At 36.6% G+C, this 24454-nt stretch overlaps 1 protein-coding gene across 1 annotated transcript; it reads right to left on the bottom strand.

Moving 5' to 3' along the window:
* Nucleotides 1-94: 94 nt before the first annotated feature.
* On the bottom strand, nucleotides 95-24229 carry LOC135470026 (protein DENND6A-like). The gene is given in 22 exon segments (XM_064748721.1): nucleotides 95-2994; nucleotides 4789-4863; nucleotides 5879-5981; nucleotides 6830-6939; nucleotides 7173-7226; nucleotides 7613-7702; nucleotides 7889-7953; nucleotides 8135-8203; nucleotides 8636-8730; nucleotides 9188-9283; nucleotides 9477-9538; nucleotides 10308-10368; nucleotides 11331-11386; nucleotides 13175-13228; nucleotides 13230-13255; nucleotides 13605-13668; nucleotides 13670-13711; nucleotides 14333-14413; nucleotides 14755-14864; nucleotides 18545-18587; nucleotides 20998-21036; nucleotides 24064-24229. Coding segments are annotated over 22 exon segments (1665 nt in total). The 5' UTR covers nucleotides 24214-24229; the 3' UTR covers nucleotides 95-2874.
* Nucleotides 24230-24454: the final 225 nt, after the last annotated feature.

Below are 24454 nucleotides of genomic sequence, written 5' to 3'. Positions count from 1 at the left end.
GAGTAGTCTTTACTAAACAGATGATGCAAAAGCACGCAATTTCTCATATCAACGATATTATACCATCAGTTTAACATCAACACAAAAAAACTTCAGTGTATTTCATTTTCTGGTTAGCTTTATTACATTTCAAAAATACAGGTAAGCTTTAAGATGTCCACCAGACTAGATTGCAAAACACATTTTGACATATTCCAACAGCTTGGGCTCATAAAATAGCAAGAAAACAATGGCTAGTGGATTTAATAACAAGCTGAAAATATTGTAAAGTACCTGTATTATGAAACTTGGGTGGTACACTTCGAACTCAACACAATAAATAGAACAGGTAATATCAGTTTAACAGCCAACAGCTTGTGTGTGCTGTTCACGTCTCTACCACAGACACGTTTAAAACAAGAAGATTGCAGACTGTCAGTTCTAAAATAAAATGTTACAACATCATCAGGACCATCTGATTCATGTAAGTACTGACATCTAAATAATTCAAACACTCACTTTTTCACCAATTTACGTAAGTATCAGGACAACTGTTGCAAAAGAATACATGTGACACAAGGCATAATATATCTTCACAGGTGCAAAGTCTGCAAATCTGATCAACATATTTTCCAAAAACATGCACCAGGTATTGGTGTTAATTAGATGCCAAGAAAAAAATAACAAAAAATCAACTGGGGTTCTTGGTTTACAGGATGCAATTGAATTCCTAACTAGCACACTTCATGCAAACTTAACTGAAACTCATTCCAAAAAAATCATCCCTAAAACCTGAGAGTATTTTACATCTTAAAGAGTTCAGACTTGGAGTCCAACAAGAAAATCAGAGTATCAAATACCATTTTGACAATGAAGAATATAATGTAGGTAAATTTCAACAATAATCATATTGGCTGATTTCATCACAAATTAACAATCATACTGAGCACCAGGCAATTGTAACTTGGCAGCACAATAACATGTCTGAAATCCAGGCCCTGATTCACTCGCTTAATTCATGTAGTCAAATTTCAGAACAAAGAAACCACAAGTCCTCCAGTCAAATGGAAAGGTTCACTACATAACAAAACCATAAACCCCAAAAATCATATTCCCTAGTCTGAATTCAAAATTTGAATGATGCTTTCACTCTGTGAGGTAAAAATATATGTACATATAAATATAAATTCCTCAGACACTACAGAATATGTCATGTACACTTGCAAAAGAAATCCTTGATAAAGGCTGTAGTACATTTGCTGATCAAAACTGCAGTGTTTCAAAAGAAATATTTTCAAAATGGAGTAAGACTTTAAGATGGTTTTCAAAAGAACTTCCATGAAAGAAGACAATTATTAAATATGATTCAAATAAGCTTAAAAGAGGGAGAGTGTAAAAAGAAAACTGAGACATAGAAAACATTGTAGAGTAAAATTTTAATTTTACTTATATGGATTTAAATTTCACAAAATGGGTAAAGGAACAGTGGCATATGTGCATAAAATTAGATAGCACACTCACTACATTGTTTTCGCCACATAACTTGTACTTTCCAATGATATCCATGAAAACAAAAATTAGCTGTTGTACACTAAATCATTTAGGCATTAAAACCAACTAAGTTAAAACATGTAACAGAAAAGAAAACAATTCTTGATAAAATGGAAACTCTTACCAATGAGGATGTTTTGCCAACAGATTTGTTTGAAAGTGTTAGTGACAAAATGGACTTTTTGGATATTTGTGTTATCAAATATGTTAACAGCTAAATAAAGAGAAGATCACCATAGAACAATTTTACTTCAGCACCTTAAAAATGACTTAAATGAACTTCGAGAAAATATATTTCAACTGGGAAACGCATTTTGTCTGACTACGTAACTCTTTAATTTGGAAAAATTATGCTACTTTTTCCCTCTTATAATATTTTTCCATCTCTGAATAAATTATAGGTTAAAATGTGATTAAGTAGTCAAGGGCAAAGTCTTAATACAGCTAAAACCAACAATCAATCTTCAATACAACTGATAATACATTTAACTTATCATGAGAACATTTATTTCAATAATATCTAATAATAATGGATAATAGTATGTGACAAAATATATCTAATTAAAACTGTAATACAACATTGTAGGAATGATACATATTCACTGATTTCATGATAAGAAAGAGTGCAGATATACAAAACGATGATTAAAATATATGAATTGCTATTCCTTAGTTTGCGTCTGTCAGAAAAAAAAATATCAAAACATTAAAATGAAATATATTTCCAGGTTTAGACCTACTTTAAAACCTACTTTCCATGATAATGTCATATAGCATAATGCCATTAGTATTATAAACGAGTTTGCAGTAAAACAGAATCTTACAGGGTAACCTCAAAACATACAGAAAAACATTTGGCACAATGGACAAGGTTACATAAATATATGTGTATATATAATATGTATACATTACACTGCACAATAAAAATAAAACAATTTCTCACAAAATGATGTGCAGAGCGAAGAGTAAATCCAAGATCATAGTACATCAATTTGCCACTTGGTGTCTCAAAAGCTCTGAGATTACAAAAAACTTCTGAGGCTCGATGTCAATGAATTAAGAAACATTGCACAGTTCGTTGAGCTATTCCCTGACTTGGCCAGAATAAAATACAGCCAGACCGCACCTACAGTAGCTGGCATCAGGGAGATTTCTGAATTCCTTTCTTTCATCCATCGAAAGGCCTCACAGCAAGCACTACCTAGTCATGTATCCTGTTTGACAGTGCACTACTTACCACCAGAGAGCTCTGCAAGTTATTTACACCTGTCAGCCACTGAGATTACATGCTACACACCACACTTGGTAACACTGTCACATGTGTCCATGTGATGTACAGGACTGTCAACTGTCCAGCACTGACTGTAAATCTTCAGGTAGGCTGGAAATGATACTGTTTAAATGTGACTGCAACTTGTCAACACTCTTCTGGTTCACTGGAATATGATTCGCTGTGGCAAATGCCTGGAATTAAAACAAAATTTCACAATGTCGAAAAATACAATCCTTCGAAGGCTTAAATAAATTTTTAATGAAATGCAAAAAGTGCATTTTTAGGGTAGGAGGAAGTAGGATGTCATCTTACCTTCCACACAAACCTCAAAACACCAATCTCAGATCAATAGAATCAAGCAAAATATGCAATTTGGTCAGGAGCAATATATTATTTATTTTTTTGATTGCTATTTTGTGCCATACTCAAGAACTTTAAGAACTTTCACACCTCAGCGCCCAGCATTGTGGTGGGTGGAAACTGGGCAGAATCCTGGGGAAACCAACGACCTTAGTACACATGATCAGAGAAGCCAGAATGAGCTGGACTTGAACTCACAGCCACTGCACTGACTGGTGAAAGGCTCCTGAGCCTGTGATGCACTGGCATGCTAACAACTCAGTCACAGCAAAAGTTTTGGTCATTTACCGTACCTTCTCAATAATTTCAGACGCATTTTCAGAAAAAGTATACCACAATGCCTTGCGAGGGCTGTTGTCTTAAGTCATACACTCTCTGTGGGGAGTAGTTGATCAGTGACAGCTGTCCATGCCTCCGTTACACATCAATGAGCCTCACCAGCTTTGCAAGATGGGGAGAGACGAGACACGCTGCCAAACTTTTAAAGGTTCACTTTTTTGTGGCATTCAGCTGATGTAAGAGGCAGAGATGGACTCAGTGTTGCCATGAACGTCAAGATGTTAAAAAAAAAAACACCGAGTCCATGAAGATGGGCTAAGCACATATTTGTAATTACTGGCATTTCAGCCCACATCATTGCCGCATGCCTATAACTCCTGCATTTGACACTATCAACACTCGGACTCTTCGATGAGTATGTGAAGTGGCAAGCGAATAACCACCAGTTCTTTCACTTTTGAGTCCATTTTACCCCAACATGTGGGGTGGGTTAGCTGAAAGTTGGGGGTGAGAACCAAAAGTAGATAAAAGTAAAGATAAAAAGTAAAGAGTCTCATAAACATCACTTTACATGGGTTGTATTTTTATTTTTTATTTTTTTCAATTTACTTCGAGGAAAATACTAAAATACTTTGCAAATGTCAAATACAGTAAGAGGGAGAAACTATGGACAAAAATCCATAAATAATATTTAGCGGCACTTGGAGTCCATTCACCAAGTGAGGTGTTGAAGACTCCTGCTGTTCAAGCCCTGCTTCCTGTGGATTAAAGGTTTTATTACCACATTAAACATAAAACCTGGTTCAAAAGTTTTTTTCACAGTAGGTAATCGTTCTCTTACCAATATATGCACTTGTAGACCTGCCGATAATTTGGGAAAGCTGCTTAAAAATATATTATCAGAGGGATGCAAGCAAGCTGTGAATTTCCATAATATTTTAATCAGGCTTTTTGTTGTGAGTTTGTTACCTGGTAATAATTTCTAAAGCTAGCACCTGTAGCAGTTGTTCTGCATGCAGTCTTGATTTTTGCAATCCATATACCCATATACACTTTGAATATTATGCCTCACTAACGTGGAACTGAAGAACTTGTCAAGATGCTTCAGTTTAACTGCAGTCAGAATGAAGTGAATGAGGTTACCCAGGGACGGGTGTTGAGCTACTTGTTAATGTTTGAGCATACCCTTCTGATACTGTACTGCCACATATGCCACATGCTGATAACGCCCACAGTGTGCGCCTCGCAGGAGACTCCTCTGATCTACCCGCTTACTCTCAGTGTGTCTCAATTAGCAAGTGTCTGTAATTATTGAGCAGGTACGGTAGATATATTTAACTACTCACCAGTTTTTCTCGTAATCTTAGAATTAAATCAACAATTTCTACTTCCTCCTTGTCCCTTATCCATTCCATCAAATCCTGCAAAGAAAATGGTTCATTAAACTGTCAGTGGAGAGAATCTTTCAGCATATTAGTCATGTAAGGCAAAATCCCACTCTGCTGCGAAATTTGCAGGTTATCGGATAGACTTTTGTTCACGTGTCACTCCTATCATTTTTAATTAAGTTCACCCTGAGAAGTGCGATTTAGCATTACTTGAACTATACCTCATCTCTCCCATCAAAATTAACTGAAATGATTAGTTTTGGCCATTTTGTTCAAAGATTAGATACCTGATAGAACCCCACATTCCCTTAAAATCAGCAGACTGGCTTAAACTTCTTGTTCCAGAACTGTTTACAAACTGACTGCCAGAGGAAACATTGCACATGATTATATCCATGCATTTATTCCTACCATGATAATGCATACTACAATTCTTTTTTTAACCCTTTTGCTATGAAAATAGGCCCTATATTTGAAGGTCATTTTGACAGATTAAGTTACTCATATAGAGGATTTCAGAAGAAAACGATTACCCACGCCCCCATACTAAGTAGATCTCCACATGTAAGGGGACATAAATCACTTTCAAAATTTTCCTTTTAACACAAAAGATAGAGTGACGAGAGTAATATTAACAACTTTCAATTAACATATGAAGAAACTTTGTTTTCTTCACACTGATTTCAATATTTCATGCTCTGGCAAGTTTAATAAAAGCGCAGTACATAACCCTTTGTCCCAAAGACTTAACTAATTTTCAGATTTAGTGTTTACTTGATACAATGGCAGTCAGATTCATAGGTGGCAGGAACTGGAGTGCATAGGATAAACCATGGAGCTCTGGCAATTTAATGACGAAGACAAATACATGTGGTTTTTAACAAGCCACATGAGAAATGTCAACAACATACTGTCACCAAGCCCCCATGAACAGTGAAAACAGTAAAAACCAGGCACTCTGCAAATTTTGTGTCCATGTCCAGGATTGAACCCCCTACTTCTAATTTAGAATACCTGTGACAAAAAAAAATGTGAGTATGTTACTTACTGCTTCACAGAGTGCTTCCATGTGAACCAACTGAAGTTTCTGGTTGACCTCGTGCTGACGTCGGTAAAACCAACCTTCAAAGTTGTGGGAACGGAAAAACTTCCTACAACACACAGAATTAAAAACAAATTATTATCTTTTAAGCAAATAAACCATTTTGGGACAATAAAAAAATTCACTAAACAATATAAAATATATTGAATTTAAGTCATATATTACAAGATAAATGTTAACATTCAGAATGTGTTTCAAAAACATAAAACATAATGTATCTCCTCACTTAATTGTTTCTAATGAAAATTTGTAATCAACTGTACACGTCAATATAAAGTCTACCCTAGATACACACAGAACTTAGATTTGGTAGCTACTAAAGAGCTCATCTGTAGGAGACACATGAATGGAAATCTTAAGCAAAAAGTCCTGACACTGAATTTCGTAAGATATATTAATTAATGCACACAAGCATCAACAATGGACCATCCCCTTCGAGTGATAGTGTATTATAAGTATGCAAAACCTGAGCTCAATAGCATTACATTTCTTTAACAAAGCAAGAATAGATCTGCTTCAAACAAGAAAACAAGGTTGTCTTCAGCACATTCTAGAAAATTTACAGCGAGTTAATAAGGTGGAAATGAAGACGAAAAGAACTACAAAAAGACGACCATATTTGGATGCCCAATCACATACACTTAACTTTGGAACTAAAGTGTATTTAGTGTTGATGATACATGAATAAAAATATAGCTAACAAAACGGCATGCAGTCAAATGATTGGCTAGGTGGTGACAATCATTCACTGTTTATTGTCTTAAAAACCTTTATAAAATGTTTCAGAACACCTCTGTGCAACTTCAGATAACTTCTGTGGGAATAGATTCATATTTACGTTCACTTTCGCCAATCGTCTAATCCCTTTTAATAAAATCATGAACGATCATCTGTTACCTGTAGAGTCCCTCCCAATCTCCCTTTACACCTGTTGTTAGCTGGGGACCAGAGTGTTCCACAGTCCGCAAAAACTCATCAGGATCGAAGGGCCGTAACTGTGGAGGGCTCTAGGAATCAGAAAGAATACCATTTATAACAACAGGTTTGCATTTGTTGTTTCAGAAAAACCCACTCTTTCGTAGGAAAAATAACAAAAGTCTCTAGAATGCCAACACAGGTTGATGACTACTACTAAGAGAAATTATATTAAACCTTACCATTTACCTTTCACAAGTAACCAAAGTAACCAAACTGGAATGTACCAAAACTCAATCTTAAACTTTCAAAAGCCTTGACTTACCTTGTGAGGTGAGATTGTGCGCTGCAAAGGCATCAAGGTTGAGATGTGTCTCTCCTGTAAAAAGTTACATGATGTTATGAATTATATATTTTGTTCCCTGTAATTCAGAAATGGTAAGTTTTGATGATAATTATCACTAAAACTCTTGGTATTGGACACAAGATATGAAAGTATGTGCATTTAGCGGAACTACCGGAAGCTGTGATTCCTGACGTAACAGGATTTATGACTATGCTCAGTGGAAAACAATGGTTACTATAAATGACAGTTCCACTGAGTGTTCCATTGATCTTAGAAATATATGTAGTTCGCTTTGAAAGTATAATACCTTTCTGGTAACATTTCAGCACCAAAGGTAACATTTGATAACCTTTATTTCTCACTAAAAAATGCTCATTTTGGGCGAATTTTTTCTTTCATAAATGTCACAACATACTCACCAAAGGTATAATAAAGCTCTGTGTCAATTCCAAGAAATAACGCCGGAGATAAGCATTTTGAGCCTCTGTTGGTCGATTGGTTTGAGTCCCCTACAACAATTAGTTGATTTGTATTAGGTCTACACATGGGATTAACAAATATTTCCCATCAAAAATACTGTTTGCAATCTACTATTCATTCCACATTTGTTACATAATCCGAAGACATATCAAGCATGCTAAAAACTCAACAGATCGTTGAATTATTGACTATTCTAACTATTCAAAGCTTCTTACCTTGACAATTTTCTTTAAGAACACTTTGTCACGGACAAGAAAGGGCCTGTATCTTGTATATACACCTGAAAAAAGATATCTCATTTATATGCATATTTAACATAGTGCATCATTTAAAACATTAACTTTATTATTTTTCCTTAACAAAAAAAAAACAGCTTATGTGCATGCACATATCAATTCAACTCTCTAAACCCAATTTCATCTTCAGTTATTCTGACTTGTAAACACCTAGAGACAACTCACCAGGTTTTGAATCTAGTGTCTTTAGCCCTAGGCCTCCTTTCTTCAGCTTGTTGAAAGACTTTGGTGATGCTGTAAACATAAGTAAAAAAAGATGAGATACAATCAAAGACTGAGTATCAATGACCCCCCTCTCCCACCACCTTTCTGCCCTTGATATTCATGCAGCATATCATACATAAACACACAAGAATATTACTAATTTAATAAGAGGGTCCTCTTATCACTTGCAAAATATACATGAGATACACTAACGGGTGACCAATATAGTAAACACATACAGCTCAGAAAAAGACTGGTAGTCATTAGACGCTGTGAGTGTTGTGATGATCTTCTCAATTAGTTTTTAAGATATGACCAATTTCCGGAAATATTTTTTTTCATTTTTCATTCAAATGCTTGAAATGCAAAACCTGCTGAATATAAGAAACATTGTTTGTACCAAGTGACAGAGAACCGCTTAACCTCATATTGATCTTAATTTTGATGTAAAGTAGAACTTACACTGAACACCCATCTCTCCAATACGTATAATGTGAGGCCAGTGTTGCAACGTTTTGGCAAAAAATGGATTTGTGACCCCTAATATCACTGGAGGTCTGAAACAATTAAATCAATCATTCATTCATTTACATACTGTGTAATTGGTGTAATTACTAGTCCAACTTTAAAATAAATTCAATTCTGTTTTGCTTTCAAAAATGTTAGACACTGAAACAGCTCATCTGCCAATAAATTACTAAGAAGTAAAATCTATACCTAAACCAGTGCTTCTTGGCAATCTTCACCAAACCTTCGTAGTTTGACCATTCATGGAATAAATGCATACAAGAGGAAGGCACAGAAGCACGTATGGAAAATCTGTAGTGGGCAGACTGATCTGCGTCCGGGGAAATAAGAATCTTCAAGTGTTGGTGAAAATCCTTAACACAAAAAACAATATGAAATGTGAATGGCACGACTGGCTACATTCTTCCCTGTGCGTGTGAGGAATTTTATGTGCGAGGCTCTGATTGAGAACATAACTGAGCGGTAAACAACACAAAATTTACTTACGGAGCTTGTGTCTTGGTTGTGTACTCCTTGAACTCGCTATCGTGGATTGTGAAGTATGGGCGATAATCCGAACAAAACTTCAGAGGTGATATTAAGCTGAAATAATATAAGCCAACAGCTTTATAACAAAATGAAAGTTTAAAATAACTGTTGTATCTTTACATGATTTGTATATCTTGGTAAATGGAAGGTACCCATTGACAATCAACATAAACATGCAGCCCTTAAATGTATGAAAACTGTACATAAGCAAGCCACTACACAAGTATAATCCTTGAATAACACTCACCTAACAAGAGCTTGTACTGCAGCTGATGTTACAGATGGGGAGGCAGCCATGACAGCAATAGGCTGAGGGAGGAAAGATCAATAACCATGATATGACCGTCAATGGCATTTCCCAAAGAAATCTTCAATACATTGTACAAAAACTTTGCAATCACATATTAGAAAACAGGATGATAGTAACTAACAAATTTTCTTTCAGTCTTTATTTTACATCCAAACCATCACTGATTACATCCAAATCATCACTGATTACAGCCACATTACTATTAATTTATACATCCACACCATCACTGATTGCATCCACACCATGATTACATCCACACCATCACTGATTACATCCACACCATCATTGATTACATCCAAATCATCACTGATTACAGCCACATTACTACTGATTTATACATCCACACCATCACTGATTGCATCCACACCATGATTACATCCACACCATCGCTGATTGCATCCACACCATGATTACATCCACACCATCACTGATTACATCCACACCATCATTACATCCACACCACCACTGATTACATCCACACCATTACGGATTACATCCAGATCATCACTGATATTAACCACTCTATTACTGATTTATACATCCACACCATTACTGATTACATCCAAATCATCCCTCATTACATCCACATGATTACTGATCACATCCACACCATAAATGATTACAGCCAAATTATCATTGATTACATCCACCCTGTTACGGATTTATATATCCACACCACAACTGATTACATCCACGCCATTACTGATTTATACATCCACACAATTAATGATTACTTCTACACCATCACTAAATCAGATCAGTCTTTACCTCTCCAGTGATAACAAGTTCCCATAACATCTGAATGTGAGGTAAAATTGGTCGGAACGCACTGAAAACAAAAAAATGATCACAAAAGTTATAGCTCATCCGTTTCATGACAAAAATTAGGCATGACTGAAAGCATTCTTTACTGTATCAATAGCGTGCAAACAGATTTATTGATTTATTGTGGGAGGAAACCAGGCAGAGCCTGGGTGGAAACCCATGCCCATGTGCAGGTTGCTGGCAAATATTCCCATGTACAACTAGAATGGAAGCATGAGGTGGACTTCACCTGACACTGACAGCATTGGTGTGAGGCTCCTGGGTTATTGTGCTGAGCTTGCACACTAACCACTATGTTACGGAGGCCCCCATGCAAGCATAATCCCCTCTTATATGATACTATATGAACTGTCTCAGTGAAGCATCACTCTGCCAAACCAATATACCTTTGAAATCTTCCAGTGTGCCAGCAATCTGAACTTTTATCCAAACTGTGCTGTTATGAGGCATACAATCTGAGTGGTCTTTTAAGCTAAATTACATGTAAACTACCACAGATTTCATGCTTTGCAAAATCAGGTTACCCTATTTCTTCAACGTTTTCGAATATAGAAGAGTCATTTCCAGTGCGATTTTCACACCTTTTCAATTTGATTTTGAAGACAAATCAACGTAGGTTGGTCTGGCCAATTTCAGGGCTTCACAAAAATATACCTTTATTAGTCTGTATAGAATAATACTCTCAGAATCTCTCTCTCTGCCTGAACAAGCACACTGCTTATATGCGAAAAGGTGAAAAATTACAGCATATTCTTACTCATGTATTTTTTTCTGCAAATTGTACATATTTCATGATTTACTTTGAGATAAACACATAGATATCCACAGATAATAAAAAATTTGATACTAACAAATAATTTATTATATTTTAATATCGTACTAATCTAAGAACTTACTCACTGAGCTATATAAAAAAGGAATATTTAGGCTTATTCGAAGTTTTTCAGACATTTGGCACTTACTCACCTAAAAATATCTACTTCATGTAATGTTGGCAGGATGGTATGAGCAGGAACAATGGGCTAAAATAAAAAAATTATCACATCAATTATCTAGGGTAATACGCAGCATATTTACCCCCGTCTAAATCTTCATACCTATTGGTAATATTCAAAATATCCAAATACATCCATGCTAAACTGTCAAGAAATAAATCTACTACCAAACCACAAACTGAAATCGAGCACAAATGAAGTGAAAAGTCTGCATGCATTTCGGAAACAAGGTCACGACTCACCAGGGTGGGACTGTTGTTTCGAGGAAGACCAAACAAATTATCTGAACGAGAAGGCACCCTGACCTATGACAAAGAACAAAATGAGGCAACTGCCATCAAACCACTGGGCCATATCTAACATCTCCAGAACCAGTTCCTGAATCTTGCCACCCAGAGAGCACATCTACTACCAGAACACAGATGAGAGGCTATCAGAAGACACACTAGGGGAGATAACCCACTTCCCATGATGAGCTGAAATTATTTTCTTGTGGACTGATAAATTATCACTTATATCAGCTAGCAGCTCAATTAATTGTTTTCCAACATTTGCTATTCCATATATTTTATTTCTGCTTAACTCTGATGGGTTAAAATTAAAATAGTATAAAAAATTTCAGTATTTGCATTGTCAGTAGTTTTAGAAATCATTTATGATTCACGGTATTCAAAAAAATGTCTGATGGGAAAATTCAAGCTGTATGTCTATATTTTTATTACAAAAGATTATGAATACATTATACAGCTAAGTTAAATGTTTTCACAACCAGAGCCCAGGGATTCTATAATACAGGTGTATTAGTACGCCTTAGAACAAGTTACAACTATTGACAGATTGTGTAGCACATCAAGTAGACAACCACTGTTGTCTTTGCTTGCAGCAGTCACAGAGAAGACGTAAGGCCCACAGAGAATGCCACGAGATAAAGCGAGGTGTATAGAACATCCAGAAAAATAGGCATGCTAACAAGTCTATATAAAACCATGAAATCCACACCAATGCACACACAGATGTGATCACCAAACAGACAGAATATGTACAATCACAGAAAAGTTGGACCCATAAAATCAGTACGTATTTAAACATGCAATAAGTTTCTGTTGACAGAAAAATCACTGAAAACCATGAACATCCAACAAATGACATTGTACATAAAGCTATATTAACAAAGAATGAGTGTTACAAAATCACACAACAAAACAGTGGCAACAGTTCTCACAAAGTTACAAAATGTCAATATATGATAACTTTGTGATTGAGGATGACAATCCAAAAAAAGATGTCAAGGACGTACACAGCTATGTTAGTTAGATCTAAATTTAAAGAAATAGAGACAGAAAATCTACATCATTACACGTGAGCATGTGACATTGAAGATATTTAAGAAGGAAATGATCTACCCAAAGATCACACAATATCAGTAGTAGTTCAGTAAGTAATGAACATGAAGTGGCCCAATTCAAGGCAAAATGAAAAAGGTCCCCAGTGTACTTTTTAAGATTTCTATACATTTTTTTTTTTCATTCTAAATTAAATTATCAATTTAAATTAACTTTATACTTTCCACATGTGTCCCTGGAACAAATTACTTTTAAATTTCTACAGCTATAAAATATACAAATGTTATACATGTACTTTGTAACTTTTACAGATACTATACCTGTAATGTATATCGATCCTTCTGGTAAAAACAACTTGTTAAAAATTAAAGTTATTATTTCATGGGTCATGGAGAAAGTGAGAAATCTTGTTTCATAGCTCTACAGAGCTTCTTGTAGACTGATACTCTTTGTAGTTGTATATGTCACGTACCTGCAAAACTCTGCCAAATATTGGTAAATTGATTGTATCACCAGGTGTAGGGGCTCTGCCACTGATCGATGTCATGACATGCTACAAAATCATTTCACAAATATTATTTTCTCTTTGCATACTAGATATGCCATGATACTAAAGATGATTTAAAAGCTTTGAAGTCTTTCTTTTTCCACACATTTTCAACAACTGCAACTTTCGGCCACACTTATATACTTCTCACAGTGCAGCTTTCCACTGCTCTTTAGACTTCAACAAATGTGAATTTCTGTGAAGTTTCACACTTCTCACACTGGTTGAATCATCCAGATTATTGAAGAATGCCACTTGTTATTTGAATTCATTTCATCAAAATAGATTTAAGAAATTCTACATTTGGTTACTCTCATAAAAGTATACATGCCAAAAAATATCTGAGATTTCTCACCTGCTTCTAAGCTTGGCTCTCCATTTGCAAAGTACTCTGGGGCAATAATACTGACTAGTTTGGAGGAATAAGGCCACAAAGGGAAGTTTTGAGATTAGCACAACAGACTGAAATAAAAACACAAACACTGGTATAAGCTCATATGCAAAGCAACATGACAAGGGAGATTACACGGGACAAAAGATAAGTAATATATGTATCCTACATCCTACAAAGATAATGCATTCTAAGTTTTGTCAGACTAACACATCTGAGAGAGAGGAAGAAACAATGATCGTCCACTTATAAGTCACATTTGCATTTAAGCTGCAGCTGCTTCCACGATCAATACAATGGCAACATATTCTACTTCTACACTACACTAGGTTAAAGCTTAATTTTCCAACTGAAAATTAGCACCCTACTAATGCAAACTTACAGATCTTGCAACGTTTCAACTAAAAAAAATGCTTATTTCAAGTTCCCATGTATTCCAAAAGCCCATGTATTATGGGGTTTCTTTGCATTATTTATTTATCTGATTGGTGTTTTTATGCTGTACTCAAGAATATTTCACTTATACAACAGTGACCAACATTATTGTGGGAGGAAACCGTGCAGAGCCCAGGGAAACCCACAACCTTCTTTCCATTATGAATCACTGTCATGTAGTACAGCTTAATAAAATAGTATAGTCTTGTACAATACACATTTGATCGTATCTGGCCGTGACATAGCAATGGTGGTACCTTTTGAAAATATCCTCTTCTGATTGATTTGTCTTTGGTTTGTCTAAAGAACACATATCCATAATATGATGCATTGTCACACTGAAACATAAAAGGAGGGCATCACATTTAAACCTTTGTAAGTGGATAACTAAACCACTTTCTAAATTACCAATCTAAAATAGGTAATTTCATATTAAATCACTGGAAAACACATGCCCAACTTCAAGTGGTTTCACGGATTTGCACTTTAAATGAATTAATTTTACACCAATCTCCACAATTATACTATAACTAATGTTCATGCAAAGCACTGAATGCTGCTAACAAGTACCAAAATTATAGAAAGCAGTAGGCTGTCATTATTTTTATGCATATATTTTCTATTATTAGTAGTGTCCTTTTAAATTAATATGAAAAAGATATGATTATATTCTTCTCACCTGTAATGATACTGGACAGTCCCTATTGTACTGGGCATGTGCTGATATAGTTTGCTTTCTTCCAGGACACTGTCGTATTCGAAAATGGAACTGTGTGTCACCCATACATCCTGTGTGGAAATAAGTTAACAATGTTCATGTACAAAATTTCACATACATAAGCTTTAACAGTTTTATTTGAAACAATTCACATAAATGGAACTCTGCACAACATCAAAGGGTTTCATAAGGAGGGCAATGCATGCATCATCATGATCCAATAGGCAGATGTATTATAATACATAACATCATAGTATCATTATCATGCAATGTGGACAGACATCATCATGGCAAAGTGGGGACAGGATAATCATGACCCAATGTAGACAGACATCATCATGACAAGGTGGGGATAGAAATAATCATGACCCAATGTGGACAGACATCATCATGACAAAGTGGGGACAGGGATAATCATGACCCAATGTGGACAGACATCATCATGACAAAGTGGGGGACAGGGATAATCATGACCCAATGTGCACAGACATCATCATGACAAAGTGGGGACAGGGATAATCATGACCCAATGTGGACAGACATCATCATGACAAAGTGGGGAAAGAGATAATCATGACCCAATGTTCATCAAGATGACCCAATGGGGACAGGCATCACCATGACTCAATTGGGACAGGCATCACCAAGACCCAATGGAGACAAGCGTCATCATGCCACAGTGTGGACAAGTATCATCATGACCCAATGGGGACAGGCATTGCCATGACCCAATGGACACAAGCATCACCATGACCCAATGGAGACAAGTGTCATCATGCCACAGTGTGTACAAGCATCATAATGACCCAATGGGGACAGGCATTACTATGGCCCAATGGAGACAAGCGTCATCATGACCCAATGGGGACAAGCATTACCATGACCCAATGGAGACAAACATCACCATAACCCAACAGAGATAGGCATCACCATGACCAAATGGGGACACACATTACCATGAACCAATAGAGACAAGCATCACCATGACCCAATAGAGACAAACATCACCATGACCCAATGGGGACAGGCATTATCGTGATCCAAAAGAGACAAGCATCACCATGACCCAATGGGAACAGACATTACCATGACCCAATAGAGACAAGCATCACCATGACCCAAAGGGTCAGGTATTACCATGACCCAATAGAGACAAGCGTCACCATGACCCAAAGGGGACAGGCATTACCATGACCCAATGGAGACACGCATTGCCATGGCCCAATGGGGACACACACCATAATGTAACAACAGGCATCATGGGACAGGCATCATCATGACACACTAAGAGGCATCTTCACGATGCAATGGGAACACACATCCTTGTGACACAATGGGAACAGGCATCATTATGACACAATAGGACCAGGCATCACGAAGACCCAATTCGGGGACAAGTGTCATCATGACTGACTAAGGTGCATCATGACACAAAGACTGTCATGACGATGGGAACAGGCACCATCATGGAACAACAGGGACAGGCATCATCAGGACAAACTATGGTCAGGCATCATCATGACAAACTATGGTCAGGCATCATCATGACACACTATGGTCAGGCATCATTACACACTATGGTCAGGCATCATCATGACAAACTATGGTCAGGCATCATCATGACAAACTATGGCCAGGCATCATCATGACACACTATGGTCAGGCATCATCATGACACACTTTGGACAGGCATCATCATGACACACTACGGACAGGCATCTTCATGATGCAATGAGAACAGGCACCATCATGAAACAACAGGGACAGGCCATATCAGGACACTATGGACAGGCCTCATCATGACACAACAGGAACAGGCATCATCATGACACAATAGGGACAGGCAGGCATAATCATGGTCTGAAGGGAACAATTATCATGTTAACAAAGTGGGGAGAAGTATCTTCATGACCCTATGGTGACAAGCAATGGTGACAGGCATCATCATGACCCAATCCGGGTACAAGTATCATCACGACCAAATTTAAGTCGAGTATCATCATGACACAATGGGGACAGGTATTATCATAACACAATGGGGACAGGCATCATCATCACTCAAATGGGGACAGGCACCATCATGATCAAATGGTGACAGGTATTATCATAACACAATGGGAGCAGGCAATGCCATGACACAATGGAAACAGGCATCATCATGATCCAATGGAGACAGGTATCATCATGACACAATGGGGACAGGCAGCATCATGACACAATTTGAACAGGCATCATCATCACTAAAATGGGTACAGACATCATCATGACCGAATGGAAACAAGCGTCATCATGATCCAATGGAGACAGGTATCATCATGACACAATGGGGACAGGCAACATCATGACACAATGGGAACAGGCATCATCATCACTAAAATGGGTACAGACATCATCATGATCCAATGGAGACAGGTATCATCATGACACAATGGGAACAGGCGTCATGATGGTGACAGGCATCATCATGATCCACTGGGAACAGGCATCATCATGATACAATGGGGCCAGAAATCATCATGACACAATGGGGACAGGCATCATCACAGCCTAACAGGCACAGGTATCATCACGGCACAATGGGGGCAAGCATCAAAATGATCAAATATTTAGAAACACCACAATGATCGAACAGACTGTTACAGACACATCATCATCATGTGCCATTAGGGAAAGGAATCATCACGCTCTCTTCAGTGAAAAGCCTTAAATTTGACTTCGTAATGGGTAAACGAAGGAAAATCTTATTAATTAACTTGTCAGTGGACTGACTAAGGTGCATTTAGACTATACATGTGAATACATCAGGTAACAACAGTACATCGAGTCCCTCCATTATCTTGTTAAGAAGTTTGCATGCTTACAGTAGGTGGGTGTATAGTCACTTATACGACAGCTGAGAGCCATAAACTGTACATGTACATGCAACCCCATAAATGTACCTTTTCGTATCATACAATAAAGAAAAAAAAAAATATCTTTATCAATAAATCCTTACACACTTGCAGGTGTAGTCCTCCAAAGCCAAGTATGATTTACCTACCTTCAATTTCCTCTGTACATTTAAACAAAGATAGGGCTGACAAAAAAATCTTCAGATCTATAGTTCTTAAAGGTCACAGTTATATTATGAAGTTAAAGAAAGCTATTTCAATAAATAATTCATTTTACTGATTAAATCACACTCACAAACACAAGTGTGAAACATGAACATACAAAATGCCAATGTGAACGGGCGTGGCACATAGCCTATGGCCAACTTTTAATAAACATTACTATGATAATGTTGAAATGCCCCAAGAAGACAATATGATCCACAAAATAAACCACTTTACAGGAATGTACAATAGATCAAACACACAACAAATTTAACAATGTCACAGCAATGCTGCAATTTCAGACTTATTCTGCACATCAGTTATTTATTTATTTATTTTTTTTTTTTGTTATTCAAAAGATGTCCCAAAACAAATCACATCAAATGAGTGTTACAAAATATGTCGTTCCGGGATCAATCACAAACCATAACACTAGAAATACATCCATATATCACATATTACATACATTCTGACGGTATTTTATCTTACATATAGTAAGTAGAGAAAATAATATATATCAGTACATTAAAATACGTGTAACTCTGTATAATTTACCAAGTGTGTTACTCTGGACACATGTTATGACACATGTGACAGGAGAAGAAATCATCATACTCAATGTGAGCAAACACACAACAGAGGAAAATATTTCTTACCTGAATTAGAGTCCGGGAATGATAAATAGCATATGTTCATTTTCTGTAACGTGAAGAAACACACACATATAATTACATATATACATGTAGAATTGTTCAAATGCATTCAGTGTCATGTTTTATCCAACGAACCTGTGCCCAAGAGCTGTGAAATGGGTCTATTTCTCCACTTCCATTTCTTATTTTTTGCACAAGTACGAAAATGACCAATTGTCTTCTAGTACAATTCACTGGTCCACCAACAAAGGGCATGTCAGTTATTCTGTCTATAATGGAGGACCCGGCAACACCTCATTATGACATCACTTTAAAAGAGAATGCACTGCACCAGAACGTCATATTATGATATACTGTAAGAATGTAGACATTTTTCCAAAATATTTTCTGCAACTAAGACGTTAAAATTTCTATTTGTTTGGTTAGTGTGAGCACAAAAATCTTTATCATTTGTACCACTGCTGCATGTGGCAACAGATCAAGGCAACATAATCGTAATACATGTTTTGGTCCTCACACTGTAGTGGTATCTCAACAGTACAAATATGGCAAGGACACATAAAATACAAGTAAAATCTGTTACCCTTTTTGTTCTTCGATACATTCAGGACAATATCCAAATTTTGATCACACGTAGAAAACATAATTAACAGCTCATTCCACAATTTAGGACTTGCAGTATTATTTCGTTCTGTGGTAACTTGCCTTATGTGACTGGTAATTTTTTTTTTTTTTTACATGTTGAAACATTTCTGTATACACAAACAACTGCCGTTTTGGGGTAAAAATACGATACGCGTGTTATGATAAATTCAAATGTAGGCCTACATAAGAAAACAAAAATTTATTATTTGTGCTTTATTTATTGGCAGTATACAGTAAAAATGTTTCTGAACACTAGCTGTTCTCGTTTTCATTGCATTAGCTTCTCTCCTCAGAAATCACCAATATACTATACACATTGGAAACTGGACCATCGATGACACATTAACATAGCACAAATAACTGACGATCGGTGCAGAATTAAAACTATACATTGGGAACGATATTAGGATGACTTAATGTAGTACAGTAGCAGAACTTGCTGTACAGTAACTCAAATGACCTTTTTTTTTTTTTGGACTTTGCTACATCTTTTTAATTGCAAACACTAGAGAAAGTCACAAATATCACAGTAGTCCTTCTCCACGACTGCGAGTAGTAGTACATGAAACTGCGCTGTAACCTTCAGTTTCTGAAAACTAACGCGTCATGGAGAGTGTCACGCACATAAACTACTGCAGAGATCCACTTTCGACTTGGGCAGGACTGTTTGATCTAAATCTCTCATATACGCTATATCTTTCAGGAATTTAGGCGTATACACAAATCAACATGCGTATTGAGGGCGCTCTGTTTTAAATTTAAAAGCGTATCATCTAATTTTTAAGCGCATTTACGCCTGCATGCCCCTCATCTGTAGCAGTGAGGTCAAGGTCAAATGGCATACCAACCGTCTATAAACTTCCACATTCTTTATGTTCACCATTTAAGTACATGAACGTAGGCTCCCTTTACATTGTATAAATCTTTTCGCTATATACACAACCACAGGTAATTAAGGCGCCCACTGTTATGTGACATTTACCGTCGCGATCATCAAAATAGCATAAGTGCTTACGATAACCTTTCGTGACACGAAACTAAACAAATAACAAATGAAAGCACCACTCTAAACATAATAAAAATTTTTATTCAATGCATAATTCTGTAAGATGGATCGAAAGCTAGAAACCATGTGATCTCCTTAGTGACAAACGGCATGGGTGAAGAAAACAGTCCTCCCAACATTATTGCATAGGAAAATGCCTATTTTTGAATCGCTGTCAAACAGCGTATCAGCGTGTCTTGTATCCATTGGATTTTCAGCTTTCAGTATTTCTGCAGAGCTTTCGTGATGCTATTTTGTAGTGACCAAAGTGGCAAAGAGTGACCTTTTCCCCAATGCTTTAACATTGCTTGGCCATTTTGTTTTCGACACGCAGGGAGGTCACGTGACCCCTAACTTCCGACCCGTCTTTCCGAATCATAATATATAAATCCCAACAAAACCATAAAAAAAAACTCATGAAAGGAAGCTAATATTTGACCACAAAAAACGGCCTATTTTGTTAAGTGCACTGACACGTCGAACTTGGGTGAAATTACTTCCGGCAAATTCTTCACATTCTTTCATGCCTCTATGATTCTCACCAACAGGCCAATAAAAAGCAGTATGAAAATGGCCCATAACCATCTTAGAGAGCAGAGTTACAGCAGAGTTACAACTAGGTCCTTTTGTGGAACAAAATTAAAAACTGATGCTTAAACTGATGAAGCATCCTTACAAAAATAAAGACATTGTTGTACTACTTGTACAAGTGTAATAATTTAACTGTTTATACATGCATACATGTATTATAGAAATATAAACATACCTCTTTCTCAGTTAATTTTACATGTCCAGGATACACCAGCTGAAAGATAAATAAAATGAGGCGTTTCATTATACATTTATTAATTATTCTCCAAAATAAACATCGGCTTGTTATCAAAGCAATTTCTGTAAACTGAAATACACATATTACTAAATGTACGTATTGCATAATATTACATAACCAGTTTCTGACTTCGTCGCTGGTGTAGGAAAGTTATTGTATAAAAAAAATCCTCCACTTTTCATACACACATATACTGTGTTGATATGAAACACAACAAAGGTTTAAAGTTTGGGGTGATTCACACAACATTGAAAGGGTTCATTCATGTTATGCTAAGGCATCAAGGTAAAATGCGAAGAAAATTTGAAAGACATTAGAAACGAGACATACATAGAATACTGGTAGCTTGCCTAATTGAGCAGTTTTAAAAACTACATAATGTTCAAGTCAAGTAATAAATTCAAATATTGACCTCTAAACCCAAAAAAAAGCAGTATAACTGACACTGTCATACACAGATAATATCCTCTAATTATATACTGCTAAAATCTTGCCATAAAATCAACAAAAAAGACCAAAATTATTATACTGTCACAACTATCATTGTTTATCATATGCGCAAGGATTGCAGAGCAGTGACTTCACATATTATGGAGTTGTAAGTCATTGTGGCAGTAAAAGACGTGTCCTTATTTCATAAAACAAGCTAAAAATGTGTTATAGTATGTCACATGGCAATAATTCTAAGCACAGCATTATAATATTTATGGTTGTAGTTAAGTTTTATTGACATCTTGTACAAAAAATCAGGTTAGCCTATGGAATCAGTAGTTCAATGCCAAAAGGGGCATAACTCTTTGTCCTGGTATTAAAGACAAAGAAAACCCTAAAATAAAGTGTATAACAGGTGAAAGACCGTTAAACACTATTCAAATGATTGATTTTTTTTAGACTTTTCCAACCAAGTAAAATGGTTTTAAAACATAAGAATTTACTGAGGTCCATTCTGCGATTACATTCATAGACCTACCTGCATATACATTTAAAACTACGAAGTGAAGTGGTGTATGTGTGTTAAGTTAGTGGGCAAAACCTAATGTGATGCCACTGGTCCCAATGTGGTCAGATAAGGTAGCTGTAGAATCCAAAGTTCCAAATGCATTTTTCTGGATTGAAAAAATTCTAAGAAAAAATAAATCCTACTATTTTCATGCAGTTTTTAATGGGCTTTCACCTGACATATCCTTCATGTTAGTGTTTTCTGCGCTTTTAAACTGCTGAAGATCAAAAAAAGTAGACCAGGTCATTCTATAGGTATTTATTTATTTTGATATCACTAAATTGGATATTGCAAAGACTGCACACCAGTTTGGTTTATGGATTAATTAAGACACAGCTAAACTCATACACAAATTTTCACTGTACTGCAGGTGCCTGTTAACCGCTAAAGCCACAGATGAACCAGCAAGAACAATTAAATTCCAAATTAATTGATTTAGGCCTGCTGTGTGCAACAAAAAGAGCACAGTGAATCAGTAGGCTAGTATGACTACACAAATGTATAGGCCTATGTATAAGCCTAGAAAGCATTTCAGGAGTCCCTCAAGTTCACGCAGATATAGACGAGGGTGGAGGCTCTCCGAAACTAACACAGTTAAAAGGCGAGATTTTAAAGGTCAACTGAAAAGCATTTGAAAACTTAAAAATTTTACAGTACTTTAGGAGTAGGGTACTGTGTTGATCTCAAAGATACAATTACATTTTGCCTGTCTCCTTTCCAACCATTTATTTCAAGTGCTAAATACTGAAATCTTGAACCTCTTTCAAAAATATCATGCTTATCGCCCTTCATAATATCGATATATAGCGATAGTAATTTGAGCGTGGATGTTTCAAGCAATTCGTCTTCCTCGGAACATGACGACATGCTGATTTTCAAGATAAACTTAGGCCGAGTCGAACCGTATGAGCCTACAATACAAGCAGCCAGTGCTAGTCTGCTGCCACCTGATACACAGCCGGTCCTGGATTTGGTGACTGCATCTAAATGTTGCTTGGCCCGGACTGTTGGTCGAATGGCGCTGTTAGGAGCTACCCTAAAACCACACTCTTAAGCCATGTTTATTCGCGCGAGTCTTGTCCATACCAATGCAAACCCATGAGACCCCTGAAATGCTGATTCATCTTATTCACAGGTTAGGTCAGTGATTATAAAAAGCCATTATTTGATATTCATAAATACATTATTAGTTTAACTTATAGTTTAAGTTTATGAATTTAGAGATCTCTGCTTGTCAAATGTGATGACCTAAAGCAGAGTGCTGAAGTAACTTCCATGTTCTTGAGACAGTAGTTCCACATTGGTGCTTAATGTCTGCGCAAGTTAACACCATGTATGTAAAGCAGCAAATGCAATGCTGTCCAATAAGCCAAGTCGGCATTTCAGGAGTCCGGCCAGTTCAGACAGATTTGGTCAAGACAGGGTGGATGGTCTCACAAGCTTACGCAGCTAAAGGGCAAGATTTTACGCTACTTGCTGGACTAAATACACATCTCTCATAGCCGGGTCTGTCAGTCCGACAGCAGCTGCCATAAAATTACACCTTTCAACCGTGTTAGTTCGCGAGAGCCCCCAGCCTGTCTCGTCTCAACCTGAAATGCTGACTCAGCTTTATTTTCAAACATAGATGTTGTGCTGCATTGGCACCTCAGCTATCAGATATATCTATGCACAATGTTTCAACAATGAAAACATGCAACTAACTTACAAACTAACAAAGTTCCTCTAAATGAATTGGCTTGGACAGCTTAGATACTCTTGATTGATAAATTTTATTTGAATAAGAGTCAGGGTGATATTTATTTTACTTGTATCCCAAATGGCCAGTCCACCAACGAAGCTTAAATACATTAAAAACTCCTTTAAGATATTTGTCACGACTAGTCGAGGACTAAAAAAATTATTACTAGTGCACATCACAGGGACCACTTGTAGTTGTAATCAAAATATCAGTATTGTCTACAGTGTGGCGCATAAGATGACATTCGCTAGCAAATATGTACCTCCATTGCTTGGCCTAGCTCCAAATCAAACGTCACAACACAGACACAATGGAGCCAGTTTGAGAATCGGTCCCATGGTAGAACTGTTGGGGACTTTGGTGAATCCAGTGTCAGCTTTTTGCTAAAAATGTGCTGTGATTCCCCGTCCATTGTGCCAGTTCCCGTCTTCTCCATATCTGTGCGGCCTTGACCTTTAGCGGGCTTTACCCTCACTTCACCGAAAAGCTTTCAAATCTGTACAAAAATTATAAGGCGTTTTAGATCCAATAGAGGTATTGGTTGGATATTGTTATTATTAAAAGTACCATGCATGGGAGCTAGGAAGTTAATTTGGTCTAGTTAGGCATTATGTAGAAAACAATTTTATTAGAGATACGAGTTGTCATTTCGA

This window comes from Liolophura sinensis, chromosome 7, assembly GCF_032854445.1.
Source record: "Liolophura sinensis isolate JHLJ2023 chromosome 7, CUHK_Ljap_v2, whole genome shotgun sequence".
NCBI lineage: Eukaryota > Metazoa > Mollusca > Polyplacophora > Chitonida > Chitonidae > Liolophura > Liolophura sinensis.
Note: the sequence above shows the minus strand (reverse complement) of the source record. Positions and strands in the feature narration are given on the sequence as shown.